At 38.9% G+C, this 23,912-nt stretch overlaps 1 protein-coding gene across 9 annotated transcripts in view; it reads right to left on the bottom strand.

Annotated features, from left to right (window-relative positions):
* The window catches only part of PTPN4 (protein tyrosine phosphatase non-receptor type 4), a 190,873-nt gene that overhangs the window by 63,844 nt on the left and 103,117 nt on the right, over window positions 1-23,912 (bottom strand). For 5 of the 9 annotated variants that reach the window (XM_017342790.4, XM_002712375.6, XM_089329339.1 and 2 more), the window contains 2 exons: window positions 10,797-10,885; window positions 298-361 (listed from right to left, as the gene is read on the bottom strand). In XM_017342790.4, coding sequence (XP_017198279.3) covers window positions 298-361; window positions 10,797-10,885 — 153 coding nt within the window. Of the gene's footprint in view, window positions 1-297; window positions 362-10,796; window positions 10,886-13,651; window positions 13,724-22,862; window positions 23,019-23,912 lie in introns of those variants that run through there. The other 4 variants (XM_051848751.3, XM_051848752.3, XM_089329337.1 and 1 more) reach the window with 2 other exon arrangements.

The raw sequence follows: 23,912 nt of genomic DNA, 5'->3' as shown, positions 1-23,912 counted from the left end.
GTGCTATAAATTTAGTAGAAAAAAAATATACAAAATGCCCAGTTACTGCTCTCATGAAAGAATCCTGGGGACTGACAATGAACACCAAATATGACAAATAAATTTCTAAGTTCAAGAGATAGCAGACAAGATGTCTAGAAAAATCACAGGTACATTAGGGAAACAAATACACCTTGTAATAGCAGGCTATTATCAACAGTAGTATTTGCACTGTCACTTGTATGAAAGAAAAGTTCTATCATGAATGGGCATTTCTTAAAAGACTTCATTTATATCACTTATTAGATCAATACTCACCAATTCTTTTCTAAGCTGAATAAAAAACTGTTTGCATTTAAATGAAATTTTTACAATCTTCAACCTGAACAAAAGAGAACAGATTATTTACTGAATAAAGATAAAATATTAACAAATTAAAAAAATAATTACAAAAATAATTTCGTAAGTTGTATATTTAGTAATATTTAGGTATTTTATAATATACTGTATATATACAAACAGTACCTAAAGAATCCAAAGTTTTTGGTGCCTCATAGGAAAATTATTATAATCTATATGCTTAATCAACTAAAATTTTGTCAGAGTATCTAGCATGTACTCTCCACTTGCCAAATTTGTATCTTTTTTTTTTTTTAAAGGCACAGTTAGACAGTGAGAGAGAGAGAGAGAGAGAGAAAGGTCTTCCTTCCGTTGGTTCACCCCCTAAATGGTTGTTACAGCTGGCGCGCTGCGCCGATCCAAAGCCAAGAGCCAGGTGCTTCCTCCTAGTCTCCCATGCGGGTTCAGGGCCCAAACACCTGGGCCATCCTCCACTGCCTTCCCGGGCCACAGCAGAGAGCTGGACTGGAAGAGGAGCAACTGGGCCCCAATTTTGTATCTTGAGAAATAATTAAATCACATATCAAAAATTTAAATTTCAAGAAATAATAACATTAAAGTTTTTATTTAAACTTCACTTAAAGCAATACTTGAGGAAAAATGTAAATTTCACACTTTATGGCATTGAGCTAAATATATTTGTACTTAATTTTAAAAAGCATTTTTATTTCATATTTCTATGTTTCTCTTCTTGTATTCATCCCATAGAATGAGAGTTCTCAAATTTTCACTAGTCTAATCAGTATGATTACATGTATTACAAATACATAAAATATCACATTATAATCCTAAAATCAAAAAAAGATTCAATCTTACTTAGCAATCTTGCTTTGAGATCATCTCCCAATCTACTAAGTAAATATTTTCAAGGTAATTTTAACTTTGGGTCTTAGCTTATAACCCTATCCATCCAAAAAACTTTCCACATTCTCTAAGGTCAACTTCTTACCCTTCAATCACTTCAGAAGGCAGATGTATGAGTCAGATGCAAGCATGTTTGTCTGGAAATGTTTGGATTTCAGAATGAAAAATTTTACATTTGTATCCTGAATTTTCATTGAAACATAACAGATTGAGGTGATTCTGTCACATGACACAGGGCATTTTTTCTGGAAAGTGACAAGACTGGATAAAATATAGACTGTGTTTATGGGAAGAAAGGAAGCCAAGTGCCAAAACTGAAAAAACTGTATAAATAGCTAACTACATTTTAAGAAATTACATTAATTTCCATTAGGAGAAATCACATAAGCTACAAATAAAAAGAAAAGAACTACTCATTTCCAAATAATCAAGAGAAGAAAATTCTAAGCTAGTTTCAAATCACCTTAACTTCACAAATCCCATAAAAACATCAAACGATGAATAATGGTCTTAATTTTTATTAAGAACTGAATGTTCTTTGGCATAAAGTCAATTTTTGTACGACTTGTATTTTCCATAAATATTTTCTGTACATAGTTATGTTTTCAGAAAAATATCGACAAATAAAAGCCCTTGAAATGGTTCTTATTTTGTATAATAATTATGTAGCTCAAACAGTTGCCTCTTGGTCTCTATAGGCTTTTTTTTTTTTTTTTAAAGATTTATTTGTTTATGTGAAAGGCAGAGTTATAGAGAAGCAGAAGCAGAGGCAGAGAGAGAAGTCCTCCACCCACTGGTTCACTCTCCAAATGGCCGCAAGGACAGGAGCCGAGCTGATCCGAAGCCAGGAGCCAGGAGCTTCCTCTGGGTCTCCCAGGAGGGTGCAGGGGCCCAAGCACTTGGGCCATCTTCTACTGCTTTCCCAGGCCACAGCAGAGACCTGGGAAGAGTAGCAGCTGGGACTCGAATCAGTGCCCATATGGGATGCCGGCACTGCTATGTCACTGTGCTGGCCTCTCCTGTTTTATCTTTTCAATGCAAGTTTCCTGGTTTTTTTTTTTTTTTTTTTTTTTTTTTTTACAGGCAGAGTGAACAGTGAGAGAGAGAGAGAGAGACAGACAGAAAGGTCTTCCTTCTTTCCATTAGTTCACCCCCCAATGGCTGCTGCGGCCGGCGCACTGCGCTGATCCGAAGCCAGGAGCCAGGTGCTTCCTCCTGGTCTCCCATGCGTGTGAAGGGCCTAAGGACTTGGGCCATCCTCCACTGCCTTCCCGTGCCACAGCAGAGAGCTGGACTGGAAGAGGAGCAGCCGGGACAGAATCCGGTGCCCTGACCAGGACTAGAACCCGGGGTGCCGGCGCCGCAGGTGGAGGATTAGCCTAGTGAGCCGCGGCCCCGGCTCAATGCTTTTACTTTCAACTTTACTCTCTCTTTATGCTTTAAGTCTCTTGTAAATAGTGTACAGATATATTTTTAAAAATCCAGTTTTAATAATCCAAAGACAGATGAAATAACAATAAGCACATGGAAAAATGTACGATGGCATTAGCCATTTGGGAAATGCAAATAAGAGATAGAATGAAAAATGACCTCACACTCCCCAGACTGGGTATATTGAAAAAGGTGAAGTAATGCTGCTTTGTTTGAAAACAGTTTGGCAAATCCAGCAATTCTACTCCTAGTTACATACTCAAGAGAAATTCAAACAGGGCCACATAAAAATTTGGATGTGAATGTTCATTCTAGCTTTATTCTTTAAAAAAGATTTTAATTTATTTACTTGAAAGTCAGAATTGCAGAGACAGGGAGAAAAACAGAGAGAGACAGAGATCTTCCATTCACTGGTTTACTTCCCAGATTGCCATCAACAGCCAAGGCTGGGCCAGGCTGAAGCCAGGAGCCAGGAGCCGGGAGCCAGGAATTTCTCCCAGGTCTCTCATGTGGGTACAGGGACCCAAGTAGTTGGCCCAGGGAGCTGCAATGGAAACTGAACAGCCAGGACACAAACCGGTGCCCATAAGGGATGGTGGCATCACAGGTGGTAGCCCTTAGCATTATTCTTAATAGACTGAAAGTGGAAAACTGACTAACTGATAATCAAATGAGGTATAATCACAGGATGGACTATCATTCAGCAATAAAAAGAAACATAGTACTAACACGAGCTACAACATGGGTGAACCTCAAAAGCATACTAAATCAAAGGAGGCAATCACAAAAGACTGCATAGTAAATAATCTTAATTAACAGAATATCCAGAATAGGTAAATCCTTAGGCAAAAAAAAGTAATTAGTGATTGCCTTGGGGATGGGTGGAAAGCAGAGCACGGATGGCAAATGACTCCTAATGGTACAAGACAGAATTTCAGAATAATGAAAATATTTCAAAATTAGATTATGGTGATTTTGCGCTTTGTATACATATTTAAAAAGCACTGAATTATTCCATTTTATAGGCAAGTTTATCATACATAAATTATGTCAGTAAAGTCATTTAAAAAAATCCAGTTTGATTATCTTTCAATTTAAAGGTTCAACAAACTAAATTCTTTTATATATATATATTTTATTTGTTTGAGAGGTAGAGTTATAGACAGTGAGAGGGAGAGATACAGAGAGAAAGGTCTTCCTTCCACAGGTTCACTCCCCAAATGGCTGCAATGGCCGGAGCTGCGCTGATCCAATGCCAGGAGCCAGGTGCTTCTTCCTGGTCTCCCACATGAGTGCAGGGGCCCAAGCACTTGGACCATCCTCCACTGCTATCCCAGGCCATAGCAGAGAGCTGGACTGGAAGAGGAGCAGCCAGGACTAGAACCAGTGCCCATATGGGATGCTGGCGCCTCTGGCCGAGGATTAACCTACTGTACCACGGTGCTGGCCCCTCAACATATTAAATTCTAGTAATAACTGACCTACTTGTATTCATCTCTACCACAATATTTTTTTGCTAACTGTCCGAAGTTTTCTGTTTCTACTGGAATGGTAAATATGCAATTACATATTCATTTTATATTGCTTGGGTGGTTACTTCTGACATTGTTTGACTGCTTTTCCTTTTTATTTTTTTTTAAGACTTATTGTTTTTATTTGAAAGACAGAGTTACAGAGAGAGAGACAGAGACATAGAGAAAGGTGTTCCATCCACTGGTTCACTCCCTAAATGGCCGCAACGGCCGGAGCTGAGACAATCCGGAGCCAGGAGCCAGGAGCAGCTTCTGGGTGCAGGGGCCCAAAGACTTAGGCCATATTCCACTGCTTTCCCAGGCACATTAGCTGAGAGTTGAATCAGAAATGGAGCAGCTGGTACTTAAATCGGTAACCCACTTTGCCACAGCGCTGGCCCCTTCCTCTTTATTTTTAACCAATTCATTGTTATAGCTGACATAAAGTTGCATGCTTAAAGTGTACAATTTATAAGTTTATCATATGAATATACTTAGCAAATTGTCATCACAATCAAGATGGTGCGTGTATTTATCATTCCCCAAAGACTCTTCCTAACACTTTAATTCCCCTTTAGAAACCTACCACTTTCTGACCCTGCAGATAACCAGTGATTTGCTTTCTGTCACTACAGATTACTTTTCAGCTTTTTTTTTTTTTTTAAGATTTTTTTAATTTATTTGACTGAGCCAGGAAACGAACCGGTGCCCATATGGGATGCCGGCACCACAGGCAGAAGCTTGGCCTACTATGCCACAGTGCCGGCCCCTATTTGCATCTTCTAAATTTTATATAAATAAAACCACACAGTATATACTCTTCTTTATCTGTCACTGTCTACTCAGCCTAAGTATTTGGAGATCATCTACATTGTTGTATTTTTCATTTTTTTTGAGATAACATTTTTAATTTACATTAGTCAAAGGCTTGACTCAGCTCCACTAAAGAGTTCAACAAATAAAAAGTAAAAGAACTTTAGTTCAGCAGGAATATAGACATGGGTTATAAACAATAATCAAATGAAAAGATGTCAACTCTACTTATACAAATTTTAAAAGTCACAGATATTAAAAGTACAGTAGTATATAATTCTGAACAATCAGATTCAAATCAAAGTCTGACAAAATACTATATTTGCAGCAAAACTTACACACAGGTGTTTCTTTTACTATTTTTTACAAATCTCAGCTCCCACATATAAAGGAGAACATGCACTACTTGTTTTTCCTCTTTCCTGCTGAAGAGTATTTCCATTTTATGGATGTAACACAATATGGATGGTATATTTATCACCTCATGATTGGTGCTTATTTCTAGTTTTTGGCTTATACAAATAAAGCTATTATGAACATTTGTGTACAAGTTTTTGTATACAGACATCTGGTTTAATTTCATCTGGCTAAATACTAGGAGTGAAATGACTAGGTCTTTTGATAGATATATACTGAACTTTGATAGAAACTCTTTTCTAAACTGGTTGGACCAGTTTGCATATATTAATACTGCAATTCTAATCTTGTTATGCTTACTATAAAACTTTTTCATTCTTTTATTTAAGCTAGTCTACATATGTACATTTATCTAAAATAAATCAATTATACATCCTTTTTTATAAGCTTTTTCTTACCTTAACCATTAATTAGAACCTGCTGCAAAAAGCTGAAGAGGGGTAGCAAGAGTAAGCAGATCTGTTCCTGATCTTTCATGAAAAGCTTTGAGACTTTCACTAGCAGATTTTTTTTTTAATAGATTCCCTTCTCAGAACAGGAAAACACCTTTTACTTATAGTTCCCCAGGTTATTTTTTTCATGAATAAAAATGTTCAATTTTCTCAAAGCAATTAAAATAGTAAGGCTAATTACACTGATCAATTTACAGCTGTTAAAACAACCTTACATTCCCAGAATAATCCTAATTTGGGCATGATGAATTAGCCCTTTTATGTACTACTGAATTCAATTAGCTATAGTTCTATTAATGATTTTTGAGTGTTTGTTCACAAGTAACTATAGTTCTCCTTTCTTGTAGGTCCAGTTTTAGAATCAGTGTATTTAACAGGTTATTTAAAACTACTGACATTTTCTGTTTCTGCTTGGGTCACTTTGTGTTTTTCGAGGAATCTGCCCATTTAATCTATATTGGGGAATGTATTCATTAAATTCATATACCCAAATCTGTTCATATTATTTTATGATGCTTTAATGACTGTAGGATCTATAGTGATATCACCTCTTTCCCTCATGATATTGATAATTCATGTCTTCTCTTTTTTTAATTTTTTCCTTAATCATTAACTTTTCTCTACCAATTTTAAAGTGCTATATTTTAAAGTTTGCCCTGCTAAATATTTTTTAATTTGTCTATTCAACAGGTAGAGAAAGAGTGTGAGAGATTGAATACACTTTCTTTTTATTATTATTATTACTTTTTGACAGGCAGAGTTAGACAGTGAGAGAGAGAAAGAGAAACAGAGACAAAGGTCTTCCTTTTCTGTTGGTTCACCCCCCAAATGGCTGCTATGGCCGGCGCGCTGTGCCGATCCAAAGCCAGGAGCCAGGTGCTTTCTCCTGGTCTCCCATGCGGGTGCAGGGCCCAAACACCTGGGCCATCCTCCACTACCTTCCTGGGCCACAGCAGAGAGCTGGACTGGAAGAGGAGCAACCAGGACAGAATCCGGCGCCCCAACCAGGACTAGAACCCAGGGTGCCGGCACCGCAGGCAGAGGATTAGCCTAGTGAGCCACCGTGCCAGCCTAGCCACAGATTTTTGTAACAAAGTTTATCTTTACTATTTTTTATGACTACAACAATTCAGACAAGAGGTTCTCAACAGGACACTTGCTCAGCAACAGCACCTACACTGAGGATCTGATGCCAACTCTTGCCTTGGGTTTCCAAGACAAGTCTGTGTCTAAGCTGCTTATGTAAGCTTCTCACTTTTTGCCTTTAAAAACTTTCCCTTGCCTCAACCTTCTCAAATACACACATAGTTTAGTATGGCATTCCTAGTCCTATTGGTATGTCATTCCCAAATAAAACCACTATTTTTCAGAAAATCTCTTATTTAAATTGTCACACCACACAATGAGTTGGAAGTGTTCCCTTTGCTTTTGGTTTCATGAGGATATTAGAAACACCTGGTATCATTCCTGCCTTAAATAGTTGTTAGAATTCAACGGTGAAACTAGTTGAGCCTGATGCTTTCTGTTTTAAAAGGTTGTTAATTATTAACACCTCTAATACATTTGCTTATTGTGCTTTGTAATTAATTTTTCTGTGTCATATCTGCACTTATAGGTAGGAACCACATCTTCATTTTTTTGTATCCTGCAGTTAATGTTACACAATTTGAATTATATAAGAAATATTTAGAAGAAGTGAGATGGGGCCAGTGTTGTTGTATAGCAGGTAAAGCCACTGCCTGCACCATTAGCATCCCATTATGAATGCTGGTTGGAGTTCCAGCTGCTCTACTTCTGGCTGCCCGCTAGTGTGCCTGGGAGTGCAGCATAGGATGGCCCAAGTGCTTGGGCCCCTGCACCCTCGAAGGAGGCCCAAAAGAAGCTCCTGGCTCCTGGTTTTAATAGGCCCAGCTCCAGCTGTTGTGGCCATTTGGAGAGTGAAATAGTGGATGGAAGATCTCTCTCTCTCTTTCAAATAAATAAATAAATCCTTTTTAAAAACAAGATCTGAGAGGCCGGTGCTGTGGTGCAGCCGGTTAAAGCCCTGGCCTGAAGTGCCAGCATCCCATATGGGCGCCGGTTCTAATCCCGGTTGCTCCTCTACCGATCCAGCTCTCTGCTATGGCCTGGGATAGCAGCAGAGGACGGCCCAAGTCCTTGGGCCTCTGCCCCCACAGGGGAGACCTCGAAGAAGCTCCTGGCTCTTGACTTCGGATCAGTGCAGTTCTGGCTGTTACAGCCATCTGGGGAGTAAACAAGCGCATGGAAGACCTCTCTGTCCCTACCTCTCTCTGTAACTCTGTCTATTCAAATAAATAAAATAAACAACAACAAAAAAAAAACCCCAAGATCTGAGATGAAACACTAAGTGATATTTAGTTTTCATGGATGAGCTTTACAGAGGTATAATGTACATAAACCATAACATTTACAGATTTTAGGTGAACAATTCAATGAGTTTTGACAAATATATTCAGTTGTATAACCACCACCCACAACAATCATGTCATAGTTCCATCATTGCAGAAAGGGCCCTTCCTGCCTCTGTGCAGTTAATAGGCTGTTATCATTTTCAGTCTCAGGCAAACACTGATATTTGTCTCTACAATTTGTTTCCAAGTTAAGTATTTCATATAAATTGGCAACAAGCAATGTAGACTTCTGTGTCTAGTGTCTTGTACTTAACATAATGCTTTGAGGGTTCACTTCTTTCCAATACTGAGCAAAATTCCATTGTCTGGCTGTATCATAATTTGTTTATTCTTTCAACTGACAGACATTTGGATTTTCATTTTATACTATGATGAATGCTGAAGCTGCCAATATTAGTGGACAAATCTTTATACAAACTTAGGATTTCCTAGATATACAGGAATAAACTAGATATAAAGGAAAAGAATTGGCTGTATTACATGCCAAAAATGAAATTATGAGTAACTTTAAGGAAAAGTTGCCAAACTGCTTTCCAAAATTGGCATAGTATTTTGCATTCCCACTGGTAATGTAATAAATCTCTAGGTGTCCCATTTTCTTGCCATCACTTGGTACTGTCAGTCTTTTTAACTGGAGCAATCCCAATTTACATTTCATTAGTGAAGAGAATCTTTTCAAGTGCTTATTTTCCATTTTTTCTTTGGAGGAAGTAATGTCATTCAAACATATTGCCAATTTCTTTCAATCAAGTTGTCTCTTACTAAGGAGCTTTAAGAGTTCCTTATAGATTCAATTTGTAACTCTTTTATCAGATATTTATTTTGAAAAAGACCGTATCTTGCCCTTGCCTTTTCTTATGAGTGTCTTTTAAAAGAACAGAGTATTTAATTTAAATGAAATCTATTTTGTCAATCCATTCCTGAATTTACATTTCCCTATTCATGTTTTGTGACCTATCTAGGAAACTGATCTTTTTTTTTTTTTTTTTTAGTAAAGTTGTGGCAGTTTGCTAAAATATTTGTTTCTGTTAGGTATACTATCTCCATAAAAAGTAAAATAACTACACAAAAATTGCTGTGGGCATTTGGTGCAGTTGTTAAGGTGCCTTGACACAACACATTCCATATTAGAAGAACTGGTTTTGTGTCTGGACTCTTAACTCCTGATTCCAGCTTCCCAGTAATGTGTGCCTGGACAGCAGTGTTGATGACCCAAGTGAGCAGGTTCCTGCCACCACATAGGAGATCTAGCTCCTGGCTTTATCCTGGCCCAGACCTAGCTGTGGCATTTGAGAAATAAATTAGCAGATGGGTGATATCTATCTCTAATACAGAAATAAAGTAAAAAAATTTAAAAAGTGGCCGGCGCCGTGGCTCACTAGGCTAATCCTCCGCCTAGCGGCGCCGGCACACCGGGTTCTAGTCCCGGTCGGGGTGCCGGATTCTGTCCCGGTTGCCCCTCTTCCAGGCCAGCCCTCTGCTGTGGCCAGGGAGTGCAGTGGAGGATGGCCCAAGTGCTTGGGCCCTGCACCCCATGGGAGACCAGGAAAAGCATCTGGCTCCTGGCTCCTGCCATCGGATCAGTGCAGTGCGCCGGCCGCAGCGCGCCGGCGGCGGCAGCCATTGGAGGGTGAACCAACGGCAAAGGAAGACCTTTCTCTCTCTCTCTCTCTCACTGTCCACTCTGCCTGTCAAAAAAAAAAAAAAAAAAAAAAATTTTTAAAAAGTAAATTGATGTTAACAAGATAAAAATAAAAATTAATTAAATAAAAATCATAAATACTGAAAATCTTTCAGGAGGTATAAAAATAAACAGATTAATACAATATATTTCTGTTATATTTGGTTCTTCCCCTAAAGAAAATCATTAGTTTTGTAAAATTCTTCAAAATTTTAAAATATATCAAACACACACTGACACAAATATAAAATATTAGATATACACAAGACCAGACCACTAAGTGATTTTTACAATTTTAAAGTTATCCTTTTAAAGCAAGTGGAAAATGCTGTTTTTCTATTTTCCCAATTCTGGAATACAAAAGTGAGTTGGTAAGTCATCCTGGACAATGAGGACAAGGACAACGTGGTAAAGTGATTCCAGACAAGAAATAAATCCAGTGGAGACATCACACTTTCCTTGCACCGATTTAAGCCACCGAAATACTGGGTCTTTGTTGCAGCCTATTCAGAAGTAACAAATGGGCACTCCACTGAATGCACTTACGTGAAATGCTGTACTTACAGCACTGCCATGGTGGAAGTCACAGTAAACACTAATGTTATTACAACAGCGAATATTTAGAGATTCTCTAAAAGAAAAATTCATTGTATTTTAATAAGCAATTATGAAATAATTTTTGTAGGTTCCAAGTGTGATAAAGTAGAAGATGCACCATAATAATTTGCCAGCATTAAAATAAACAGTTACCTTCTTTAATATCACATATCATATTTGGTAATATAGTGGTAAAATTAAGTTTGTAACAAGTTCTTACCATGGAAAGGTATTCATTCGTACCCTGTTCTTATAAATCAGAATTCCTCCTGACATCACTCCGATCATAATTTCATTGTTACTTTGATCCTTAAAAAACAAACAAAAAAACTAAAATAGCATACTTGTATTGCCAGAGATGTATTTTAAAAATAAGTTTAGTGGTTTTTTAAAAAGCACAATGAGACATTTTCAGAAGTGACAGAGATTTACAAAATATTTATAAATTCAAGTGTTAATTGTTACTCTTAAAAATAAAGAACAAATTTCAAATAAAACTTAAATGTTGCACTAGTAAAACTCATTCCTCTAAGCCAAAAAAAAAAAAATCTCAGGATTTCCCATAATTTAAAACTAAGTCTGACTTTTTGGTGGAATGGAACCTTAAATAAAACAGTATTTATAATATTTGAGAAGACTGACAATTAACACATGAGAAACATCATGGAAGTATGGGACAATTCTTGAGTTTGGAAGACCCCAGGGAAGAAAATTTTAATTGTGCTTTGAAATATGAACGAGAATTTCAAACTGTCCTAATTTGAATAGTTATCCTGTATTATTGAGAGAAGGAGTAGGCCTAAAATACTTTTCTCAGATGCTAATCAATCTAGAAACAGCTTTTGCTTCTTCATTTGGAACATTTTGTAGTAGTGTATATTAATTTGGCTGCTTTTTTTTTTGTTAAGCAGTAATAAGTGCTTCTAGATACTATTATAAGTCATAAATCACTTTTTTAAAGGATGTTAGTTATAAGTATGAATCAAGATGGCAGCCTGATTCTAAAAGAGACAACTAATAATGCTCTTATCATTCCTTCTACTTTCAACTTCATTAGAAACACCAGAGAAGATAAATAATAATATGCAACACCATAAAATAATCTATAACACTTATTGTTTTCAATGTACCAAACATTTTAGGAATCTTTAAAGACATAAAGTAGGTAAAATCAGATTTACAGAGGGAAAAAAGAGTACAGGTTACAGCCCCGACTATGTGATAAGAGACTTTTCTATGGGGAACAGAAACAGAAACAGAAACAACAAATAAAACAAAATAGAGAGGGCCTCTAAATTACTGTCAGGATGATGACGTAGGGAACAGCTAAGGTAATTAGCATCTACTAATTTCACAATCTCACCTCAACTTGATTGAGTGATAAGAAGTAGAAGTGTGTACAGTCCATTAAAATAGCAACTGTGGGCACTAGGGACAGGAACATAGAATTATAGGTGATCCCCAAAGGAATGCATGAAGAATCCAAACAGACGAAGGCAAACTACAGGTGTAATCTATACCTGACTACATATTCCTTCTCTCCTCCACTGTTACTGAACGAAGGCTACCACAAGAAGAATAGCATCAACAACCAACAGAATCACAAATCACAAATGTCAAAGGAGTATAAAACTGAAGATCACCAATCATTTAAGGAATACTATTAAAGAGACGCACCAAACTCAACAAATAGAAAACTCAAGTAAGAGGCTATGTTAAGCTGCCAGGTCTCCCACATGGGTGCAGGGGCCCAAGAACTTGAGCCATCTTCTGCTGCTTTCCCAGGTCACAGCAGAGAGCTGGATCATAAGAGGAGCAGCCGAGTCTAGAACCGGCTCCCATTCAGGTTGCCAGTGCTTCAGGCCAGGGCTTTAACCCACTGTGCCACAGCGTCAGCCTCTCTCTCTCTCTCTCTCTCTCTCTCTCTCTCACTCTGCCCTTCAAGTAAATGAAATAAATAGATAAAAAAAAAATTTAAAAAGGACAAAAGAAGAGAACACCTACATGTTTCTTTCAAATATCTGTCTCATATAATGTATGTAAAATACCTGTTGTTAGCTTTGCAAGGGTTGAATTTTGTATATGAAACAGTTTCTTCCAACTACACAAGAACAATTCAAAAAGGTCATGGAAAAAAGGAATTAAACATAGATTTATGTTGATGCCAAAGAATTTCTAAATCCTTGCATATTTTTTCATAACATGCATTTCTTATGAACTTTCTGGAGACATCTTGTGTATACAGTAAAGGATCAGTTATGTTTGCTTTAATTTCCAACCTGTAAGATATCAATACTTATACAAAATGCTGATAACATGCTTTATGTCAGACAGCTATAAAAGGTCCTAAATGCTTACACTTAATTTCTATATTCACCTTCTCATAGATCCGTAACAGTTCACAGATCAGCTCCAGTCTGTGGATCACACTCTGAGCATCAATGAACTATGACATCACTTCACATTACTTGATTTCAGATGGTAACATTAAACTTACACTTAGTCACGCTATTAGAGAATAAGTTTGACATCAACTTACATTATAGAAATTTTTATGTTTTAACTACAGAGTTACCTCTGGAACAAAGATTAAACGACAATTCAAAGGGAGAGATTGTAATTTGCAGTGACTACATGGAATGATAATGAAAAATCAGAGCAACCATAAAAAAAAAAGGAGAAAAGGAGATAAAATTTTTAAAAGTTTATTTCCATAATAATTGATATATTACAATTACTGTTTTCAGTGTAATATGGAATAAAGCAAAGGATTATGTATAAGAGAATTTTAGAATTCCTTAAGTTTTCTAAGAATCAAAATGTTCTATGTATCTCCTCAATATACATACATAGAAACAAATATAGATAAATCCCACTTAATAGGCCTAGAAATAATGACTAACATGGCAGGAGTAAGTATCCTTACCATCCACCCTGAGCTTTTGAACTATCATTTCCATTAAAAGATACCAAGGCTTCTTGGAGAAATGGCTGATTCCATGCCTCTGGCATAAAACCAACAAGATAAGCTTGAAGCATTTAAAAATACTATATACAAGGTTGCACAGAACTTACTGCTGCACTCATGCTTGTCCCTTCATGGTCACCAAATATGTTACCAGGGATTGACTCCTCAAGCCTTCTTGTCTTCATGAAAGAAAAGAATTCATATGCAAGACAGACAGTAACAGTAAGCATGCTAGCAAAGTTTAATGAAGAATAATAATGAAGAGAGTATACCTGACAGACCAGGCAGGCATCACTGGAAATACCCAAGAGCCCACTAAGTAACTAGTAAATGTTAAATTCATTTTGCTAAATTTTTATTGTGTTTTGCATAAATGCTCGTAAGTTAAAAAATAAATAAATTAAAAATACAGTTTACAAAGGAAGCACATCACAGACTAACACCAAGGTCATGTCAAAAAAATATAGGCGCTAACAGAAGAGCCCCTAGTGACCAGAGATGGGATAATTTAAGCTTCAATAAGAAAAGTAATTACAATATAATGAAATTTATTAAAAATGTTTAATCCATGAATTCATAGTCATTATTTTGAAAACTAGGTAAATAAAAGGAAAGAACCAAACTACAAGGAGTGGGCCTGTGGCACAGCGGGTTAAGCTACCACTTGAGATGCCTGTATTCCTCATTAGAGTGCCTGGGATTGAGTCCTGCCTCCTCTCCTGATTGAGCTTCCTGCTTGTATGTATCATGGAAGGCAGTAGATGATGGCTTAAGTCAGGGGCAGGGAATGTCCAGCCTGAGGGCCATTTAAAGCCTATAAAATCCTTTGGTCTGTCCCTGCCAAAGCAGCTGCAGGTACAACCTGAAATTCTGTAAATCTATAGCAGGTTAATTTTTAAGCTGGCAATTTTGTATGGCCCACAAATGATTTTATAAATATCTAAATGGCCCTTGGCAAAAAATAAATTCCCCATCTTGACTTAAGTATTTGGGTTCCTCCCACCCATGTGGGCAACCCAAATGAAGTTCCTGACGCCTGGCTTCAGGTTGGCCCAGGCCTGTTTCAAGTATTTAGGGGAGTGAACTAATAGCTGGCAAATATCTATTTGTCTCTCTGCCTTTGAACTAAAATAAACAAGCAAACAAAGAAAAAAAGGGTAGTTTGTGTCAGTAGAAAAAAAAAAAAACTTAAAAAATATAGCAAATGTTTTCCATATCACTGGCTAGTAAAATGCAAGTGGTTCTTTAGAAAAGTACTCCAGCAAATAAGAAAAAGAGAATTATTATATTTATTTTGCAGCCTACAACAAATCAGTAATCTAACCACTGAACATAAGCAGTTGCTAGCATCAAAACTGAGCAAAAAGCAGACATAATGCCCCTTCTGAAAAATGAACACAACAAAGAGATCGTGAGTTTGATCATTCCTGAATAGATCAAATTGTCTACTGGAAGGAAATACAAAGGACAAAAGAACCTGTTGAATTACATCATGAATATGTGTGAAGTCCCATCTGTAAGAAAATAGAGATGAAATGGTCTAGATCTTTAATAGCTGAGTTCTTTTTTTTTTTTTTTTTTTTTTTTTTTTTTGACAGGCAGAGTGGACAGTGAGAGAGAGAGACAGAAAGGTCTTCCTTTTGCCGTTGGTTCACCCTCCAATGGCCGCTGCGGCCGGTGCACTGTGGCTGGCGTACCGCGCTGATCCGATGGCAGGAGCCAGGTGCTTCTCCTGGTCTCCCATGGGGTGCAGGGCCCAAGCACTTGGGCCATCCTTCACTGCACTCCTGGGCCACAGCAGAGAGCTGGCCTGGAAGGGGGGCAACCGGGACAGAATCCGGCGCCCTGACCGGGACTAGAACCCGGTGTGCCGGCACCGCTAGGTGGAGGATTAGCCTATTGAGCCGCGGCGCTGGCTAATAGCTGAGTTCTAAGGAAGAATAAGGGAAGAAAGGAACCTGCTGATTAAGAAAGATTTAAAATGATCTGGTTAAAACACACACACACACACATGCGCGCACACACACACACAGAAAAACCTTGCCGTAGTAGCTTAGGAAAGCACACTTGGGTGATAAAAAAAAATTTATAAGAAAAAATCCTAAGTAGGAAGAAAGGGTGTTGTTATTGGGAGAAGAGTAGCTGGTAAAGTTTTGCGTGGCCTGTGTGGTAGTTACAAGGATATACAGCTTATAATAATTCACTAAAATATACATATCTGTAACTGTGTTTTATTTTGAAAAAGCAGGTCTAAGGAAGGAAACCTAGTATGACTATGAAATGATTGATATTCTAATATTTTCAATATACTAAATTTCTATTTCTCATATTTTCTATACCCTGTTTATTTTACTTTTCCCCTGTGGTTTCTAGACTCATTTCCCCCTCTCCTTTGGAGACAACTGCTCTACAGAAAAGTTAATTAGCAAACTTCTGTATTGTTACACACTGAAAGAATATAATAATTCAAATCAGTAAAACTTATGGGAATTTTACTATTTTTTCTAAAACAGTATTTCCATCCAATCACTTTTTTTTTTTAAAAGATTTGTTTATTTGAAAGTTGGAGTTATAGAGAGGCAGACACACACACACACACACACACACACACAGGGTGAGGGGGGGAGGGGGGAGGGAGGGAGATAGAGACAGAGAGAGAGATCTTCCATCTCTTGGTTTATACCCCACATGGCCACAATGCCCAGGGCTAGGCCAGGCCAAAGCCAGGCACTTTATCCAGGTCTCTCATGTGGGTGGCAGAGGCCCAACTACTTGGGCCATTGTCTGTTGCCTTCCCCAGGCCATTAGCAGGGAGCTGGGTTGGATGTGGAACAGTCAGGACATGAACCAGCACACATATGGGATGCTGGCACCTGCTACAATGCAATGCTGACCCCTCCACTTAATCACTTTAAAATTTTTAATTTATTTGTTTATTTTCATTTTTATTTGAATGGCAGGGAGACACTGACAGAGAGGCAGAGAGACAGAGACCTTCCACCTTTGGGTTTACTCCTCAAACACCTGCAACAGCCACGGTTGGATCAAGGCCAAAGACAGGAGCCTAGAACTCCATCTGAGTCTCCCATGTGGGAGGCAAGAACCCAAACAGAGTCATCAACTGCTCCTCCCAAAGTCTGCATTATCAGGAAGCTGTAATTAGAACTGGAGCCAAGAACTGAACCATATACTCCAATAGGCATTCCAAGTGGTAGTTTAACTGGTGTATCAAACATCCACAACAGGAACATTAATTTTAAATGATATGTGGTAGCTGTTAAAATAATGTTCTTAATTACAAAACAATTGTAAAACAGCTTACAAATACCTGGTAAGAGGCAAAGACCACCTCCTCATCTTCCTTACCTCTTTTTTCTTTACTCCCAGAGAAAACCAATTTTAACACTTTGGTATACATTCATCTGTATCTTTATGTGTATACAAACTGTTTTACACACAACTACAAATATTTTAAAGGATAGGGTCTCCTAAGTGGAACTGACAGAAGATTATATTCATATTAATGTTTACCTTAAAAAGAATTACACCAATTCATATTTCTTTTAAGATTTTATTTATTTATTTGAGAGGTAGAGTCACAGACAGCGAGAGGGAGAGACAGAGAGAGAGGTATTCCTTCTGCTGGTTTACTTCCCAATTGGCTGCAAAGGCTGGAGCTGCGCCGATCCAAATACTGCCATCCCAGGCCACAGCAGAGAGCCGGATTGGAAGAGGAGCAACTGGGACTAGAACCAGCGCCCATATGGAATAATGGTGCCACAGGCGGAGGATTAACCTACTGCGCCACGGCACCAGCCCCACCAATTTATATTTCAACAATGTATCAGTTTCCACTTTTCCACTGTCTGATCTGCAATGGATATTTTTATTTGGAATCTTTGTTGTTAAAATCAGCAGCTCGTTGTTTTCACTGTTTTATTTTAGATTAGAGGCAACACTTACACAGTCCCAGTCATTTATATTTCTTTTGGGAAATTCTTATATGTTCTTCTATATGTCTAGTTACAGGTTTGCTAAATATTATTTAGAGAGACAGAAAAAAAGAGACAGAGATCTCCCATCCATTGTTTCTTTCCCCAAATGCTCAACAGTTGGGGTTGAACCAGGTCAAAAACAGGAGCCAGGAACTCAACCTGAATTTCCAACATAAGCAGCATGGACCCAAGTCCTTGAATCCATCACCTGTTGCCTCCCAATGAGCGCATTAACAGGGAGCTAGAATCAGCAGTGGAGACAGGTCTTAAATCCAGGAACTCTGATTTGTGTTGTAGGTGTCCAAGTGGCACTAGGACAGCACCTGCCCCAATTACAAGTTTTAACAAATTATGCCAGGTGGGGGTTATAACACAGCAGGTTAGGCTGCCATTTGGAATGCTGGCTTCCCACGTCAGAGTGCTGGTTAACATTCTGACCACTCCACTTCCAAACCAGCCTCCTGCTAATGTGTCCAGGAGGCAACAGTGCTTGGGTTTCTGCCACCCATGAGACTCAGATTCAATTCTGGGTCTTGGGCTTCAATCCAGCACCATACCTGGCTTTTGCTGGTATTTGGAATGTAGACCACTGGAAGGAAAATCTATCACTGTACCTTATAAATAAATAATAAAGAAATAAATTTTTCTAAAGTATTTCTTTGTGAAAACTCTTTATAAAATATGAGTATTTATGGGGCCAGTGTTTGTGGTGCAGAAATTAAGCCATGGCTGGCGCCGCGGCTCAATAGGCTAATCCTCCGCCTGTGGCGCCGGCACCTCCGGTTCTAGTCCAGGTCGGGGTGCCAGATTCTGTCCCGATTGCTCCTCTTCCGGTCCAGCTCTCTGCTGTGGCCCAGGAAGGCAGTGGAGGATGGCCCAAGTCTTTGGGCCCTGCGCCCACATGGGAGACCAAGAGAAGCACCTGGCTCCTGGCTTCGGATCAGCGTGGTGCGCTGGTCGCAGCGCGCCGGTCGCAGCGGCCATTGTGGGGTGAACCAATGGAAAAGGAAGACCTTTCTCTCTGTCTCTCTCTCACTGTCCACTCTGTCCAAAAATAATAATAATAATAATAAAAATAAAAATAGAAATTAAGCCACTGCCTCCAATGCCAGCATCCTATATGAATGCTGGTTCAAGTCCTGGCTGCTCCACTTCCCATCCAGCACTAGCAGTGCTTGGGTCTCTGTCACCCACATGGGAGACCAGATAGTTTCTGGCTCCTGGCTTTGGCCTGACTCAGCTCTGGCCATTGCAAAATTGTTGGGAGTGAATCAGTGGATGGAGGCTTTCTCTTCCTCTCTGTCTCTATCTATCTCTCTCTGTCACTCTGCCTTTCAAATAGATAATAAAATCTGAATAGTTAAAACTTTTCTGTAATGTATATTGAAATTATTTTCTCTTTTACCCCTTATTTTTTATTTTTTTAACTTTTATTTAATAAATATAAATTTCCAAAGTACAGCTTTTGGATTACAGTGGCTTTCCTCCCCCCATAACTTCCCTCCGACCCACAACCCTCCCATCTCCCACTCTCTCCCATCCCATTCACATCAAGATTCATTTTCAATTATCTTTATATATAGAAGATCAATTTAGTACATATTAAGTAAAGATTTCATCAGTTTGCACCCACACAGAAACACAAAGTGTAAAGTACTGTTTGATTACTAGTTATACCATTGATTCACATTTAGATTTCTTTTTCATGTCACTAATTTACAGTTCTCACTATGTTTTTAAAGTAGTTAGGTACATCTAAATGCATCAAGCCATTCCTGAATTAATGAGTCAATGGATTAACGGGTTATTGAGCAACTGTCTTTGTACAGACATGTGCTCTCCCTGGCATGCTTGCTTGCTCTTGCCACATGACGATGGGGCAAGAAGGCTCTTACTAGATGCCAAGTATATCCTGATGTCATGTTCTCGGACTTCCTAAACTCTAGAACCCAATAAATTGTTCTTTAAAAGTCCCTAGTCTGCGGTATTCAGTTACAGCAACATAAAAAGAACTGATATTCACTAATGATTTTTAAAAAGTGTTTGCGTGCCTCACAGTGTTTGTGAATGCAAACAAGTTATTCTGATTTGCCCTAAAGATGCTGGACACAGGAAGATGGTCGACAATAAAACAATGCTATACCTAGACAGGTCATGATGAGTGAAAGCATACAAAAGAATTATGGGAATTTATTGTGTGATTTGAAAACTCTAGGATGACATGAAGTCAAATGTATAGCTCCATTTGAAAGAAGAGATTCTTTTCTCTGTGCTAAGAGATTACACTGTGAAAGTATTTGATTACTCAAGTCCAGCTGTCAAAACGTCTTCAAATTCCCATAGGTTAAAACTGAGATTTTGGTAAGAAGTTATAAGCTGGTTCTTAAATACAGAAACAGGTCTTGTCTGCCTAATTTAATTTCTCTGTCTCATTTTCCCCCATAGGTAAAGTGACTTGCAGGGCTGTTGTCAAGGATAAAATGGGGTCGGTACACATAACGCAGTAGGAAGGGTATCCAACATTTAGTAAACGCTACATAGGTGTTTCCTGTTATTATTACCTTGGCCCTGTACAGCAAAACCCCTCAAAATTACGTTCTTGGGCCTCTGTCCATCAAGCCTTCAAAACTGCCCTCAGAGTGCAGAGCCACCAGTGACAACCAATTCTCTGTTCTTGTCTTCCCTGACTTATAAGCATCAACTGATGCAGTCAACTGCTGCTGATTCATGGCGACCTTTCCCATCCCAAATGACTGATTTTTTTCAGTCTCCTTTCATGGTTCTTCCTTACCACTCCAACTTCTACCTTCGAAATGCCCTGGCTTTGGGCCTTTCCAATATCTACTAGATTCACTCTGTGTTCTGATCTCATAGCTTGACGTATTACCTATTAGCTGACCATTCCCAAATGTCTGTACTAGTCCAGATCTTTCCTCTGAACTCCAATCTACATGAACTACCAATCTCCTCCGTCGGCAATGGATTTGTAAAAGTCTTCACAGATTTAACATATCACAAGAATAATTGTTGATCCATTCTTTTAAACCTGCTTCTCCCTGGCCTTTCTCAGCTTAATGAAAGCATAGGCAAAACTTTGTAATTATTCTTGAATGGTTTTTCTCACAGACCCCAGAGCCAGCACATCAAAAAAAGATGCCATTTCCACACTCAAACTATATTCAAAATCTGATCACTTTTCACCACCCTATTGCTACAATCACCATCACTGTTAGCAGTTTCTTCTTCTAAAAAAAAAAAAAAAAAGAAAAAAGAAGAAAACAAACTTTTTTTTTTTGAGGGGCAGAGAGATTAAAGAGAGAAGGAGAGCCAGACAGACAGAGCTCTTATCTGTGGGTTCACTCTCTGAATGCCCACAACAGCTGGGTAAGACTAAAGCTGAGAGCTGGGAATTCAATCCAAGTCTCTCACAACCTGAGCCATCACTGCTGCCTTCTAGGTTCTGCAATCAGCAGTAAGCCGGAGTTAGAGTCAGGAACTAAACCCAAGTACTCACGTGACACAGGCATCTTAACCTTTAGGTTAAATGCCCGTTTCTGTAATAGCCTCTGCTCATAGTGTTTTATAGTCTACTCTCAAAATAGCAGCATTATCTTTTAAAAATGTAAAATAAGTAAATAACTTTTTTTAAAGAGTTATTTATCCATTAGAAAGAGTTACAGAGAGAGAGAGAGAGGATACAGATGATCTCAATGACCAGCATTGAGCCAGGCTGAAGTCAGGAGCTTTCTCTAGGTCTCCCATGAGGGTAGCAGGGGTCCATCTTCTGCTGCTTTCCCAGGTAAGGAGCTGGACTGGGAGTGGAACAGCTGGGACACGACCTGGCACCCATAGCTTCATCTGCTATGCCATGACACTGGCCTCAGTAAATAACTTTTTATCTCCTCAAACCCTCTAATGGCCTTGATTATCATTACAAGCCAAAGTTCTGGGGCCACTATTGTGGCACAGCAGGTAAAACCACTGCCTGCAATGCTGGCATCCCATATGGGTACAGATTCATGTCCCAGCTGCTCCACTTTCAACCCAGCTCCCTGCTAATGGCCTGGGAAAAGCTGCAGAAGATGGCTCAAGTTTCAGCCCCTGCACCCAGAAGGGAGACCTGGACGAAGCTTTTGGGTTTGGCCTGGCCCAGCACTGGCTGTTACAGCCATCTAGAGAGTGAACCAGTGGACAGAAGATATCTCTTTCTCAAAGATCTCTTTCTCTCTCTCCTCTCTCTGACTTTCAAATAAATAGCCAAATCTTAAAAAAAAAAAATTAAAAAAAAAAGCCAAAGTTCTTATAATGTCCTGTAAAGCCCTGGTCTGCTTTGTCCTCGTCTCTTTTTTTTTTTTTACAGGCAGAGTGGACAGTGAGAGAGAGAGACAGAGAGAAGGGTCTTCCTTTGCCGTTGGTTCACCCTCCAATGGCCGCCGCGGCCGGTGCGCTGCGGCCGGCGCACCGCGCTGATCCGATGGCAGGAGCCAGGAGCCAGGTGCTTTTCTTGGTCTCCCATGGGGTGCAGGGCCCAAGCACTTGGGCCATCCTCCACTGCACTCCCTGGCCACAGCAGAGAGCTGGCGTGGAAGAGGGGCAACCGGGACAGAATCCGGCGCCCCGACCGGGACTAGAACCCGGTGTGCCGGCGCCGCTAGGCGGAGGATTAGCCTAGTGAGCTGCGGCGCCGGCCTGTCCTCGTCTCTTAACACTGTCCTCTTGTTGCTCACAGCACACCAACCATACAGTTTGCTGCCATTATTTGAACTGCTACACACTACTATTTCATTGCTGTTTCCTCTGCTTAGAGTAATACCCTCCACCTCAGCCAGCTGTTTGCATAGTCCCTTCTAATCTGTTTACCTTCTCAGTAAGACCTTCCCTGGGACCCATTTTGGTTGTCTCAATACCCTCTCTCAGCTTTATTTTTTCTATAGCATTTATCAGGAACAGACATTATTACCTATTTAATTTTTTTAAAAAAACTGAAGTATAATATGCATATTATAAAATGTACAAATCTTAACTATGCAAATCAAAAGTTTTACACACAGGTGTTAACATACCTATATATACTACTAGGAAATCACCACAAACCAATATACAGAGCATTTTCCAAAACTCAGCAGGCTCCCTCATGAGCCTCCCCTCCACAGACGACTGCTATTCTGACCTCTATCGGTAGAAAGCAATATTCTGCCTGCTACTGAATTTGACTTCCTTGGAGTCAACCTATGAACTCTGGTATACTCATAATTGATACAGTCTTGTCTTGTCCACCAGAATGGAAGCTTCATGAGAGTGGGAATTTATCTACTTTACTCACTGCTGTATCCACGGTGTCTATAAACGGGACGTGGAACATAGTAGGTGCTCAAAAAACATTCATTGAGTGAATGAATAATCAAAATAGCATCATTAAGCTTTCCTTTTCTTGAAACTTTGAAGGGCAAAAGTTATTTTTCAGTAGAATTATCTTCATCACTATTACAAATACCTATGGAAATAAGATATTCACAAGTAAGCCTAAAATTTGGTTAAAATTTTTAGGGCTAATTTAGAGCATCCTATATCTAATTAAAAAACCTAAAGTCAAGCCATCTGTGATTACATTTGCACTCAGATAACTTGGAAACAAAGTTAACATATTAACATAGTTAATATTGTTGTGACCATTCTTATAAAACAGGGATCCAATGTGAGGATCAATGGCTTAGATAGCTCATAGCTCTTTTATGCATTTTTATTCTAAAATCTTAGTCTAATAGTTCCTGACTGATTTTCTAGTAAAGATGATAGGTGTTGTGAGCTCTCAAACCACTCATTTGATGACTACTCTAGATAGTGCCTTTTCTCTTTTAAAGTGATAAGAAAGTCTTTACAAAAAAATTAAATTCAGTTCCTACAATGTCCTTACTATTAATTTAATATATTCAAATTATTTAGTATCTTTCAGATTACTTTATTATGTCAATTGATTTTAATCAATCTTACAGGTTATTGTCAATTCTTTCTAGGTGAGTGTTCTGAGAGGAAAGCAAAAGGGTGTTGGTTAAAACCAAATTATTTCACTTATGGCTTATTCAAAAGTATATATTTTTAAAGATTTATTTATTTATTTGAAAAGCAGAATTAGAGAGAGAGAGAGAGAGAGAAAAGCACGCGTGAGGGATCGAGAGAGAGCGCATCCACCTGCTGGTTTACTCCTCAAACAGCCACAACGACCATGGGTAGGCCAGGCAGAAGCCAGGAGTCAGGAACTTCACCCTGGTCTCCCACATGGGAGGCTGAGACCCAACCACTTGGACCATCTTCCACTGCTTTTCTCAGGCACATCAGCAAGGCACTGGAGCAGCCAGGACATGAACTGGCACCC

Source organism: Oryctolagus cuniculus, chromosome 3 (assembly GCF_051225735.1).
Source record: "Oryctolagus cuniculus isolate XC-2025 breed Fujian yellow rabbit chromosome 3, ASM5122573v1, whole genome shotgun sequence".
Lineage (NCBI taxonomy): Eukaryota > Metazoa > Chordata > Mammalia > Lagomorpha > Leporidae > Oryctolagus > Oryctolagus cuniculus.
The sequence above is the reverse complement of the archived record's forward strand: the minus strand, read 5'-3'. Positions and strand labels throughout refer to the sequence as shown.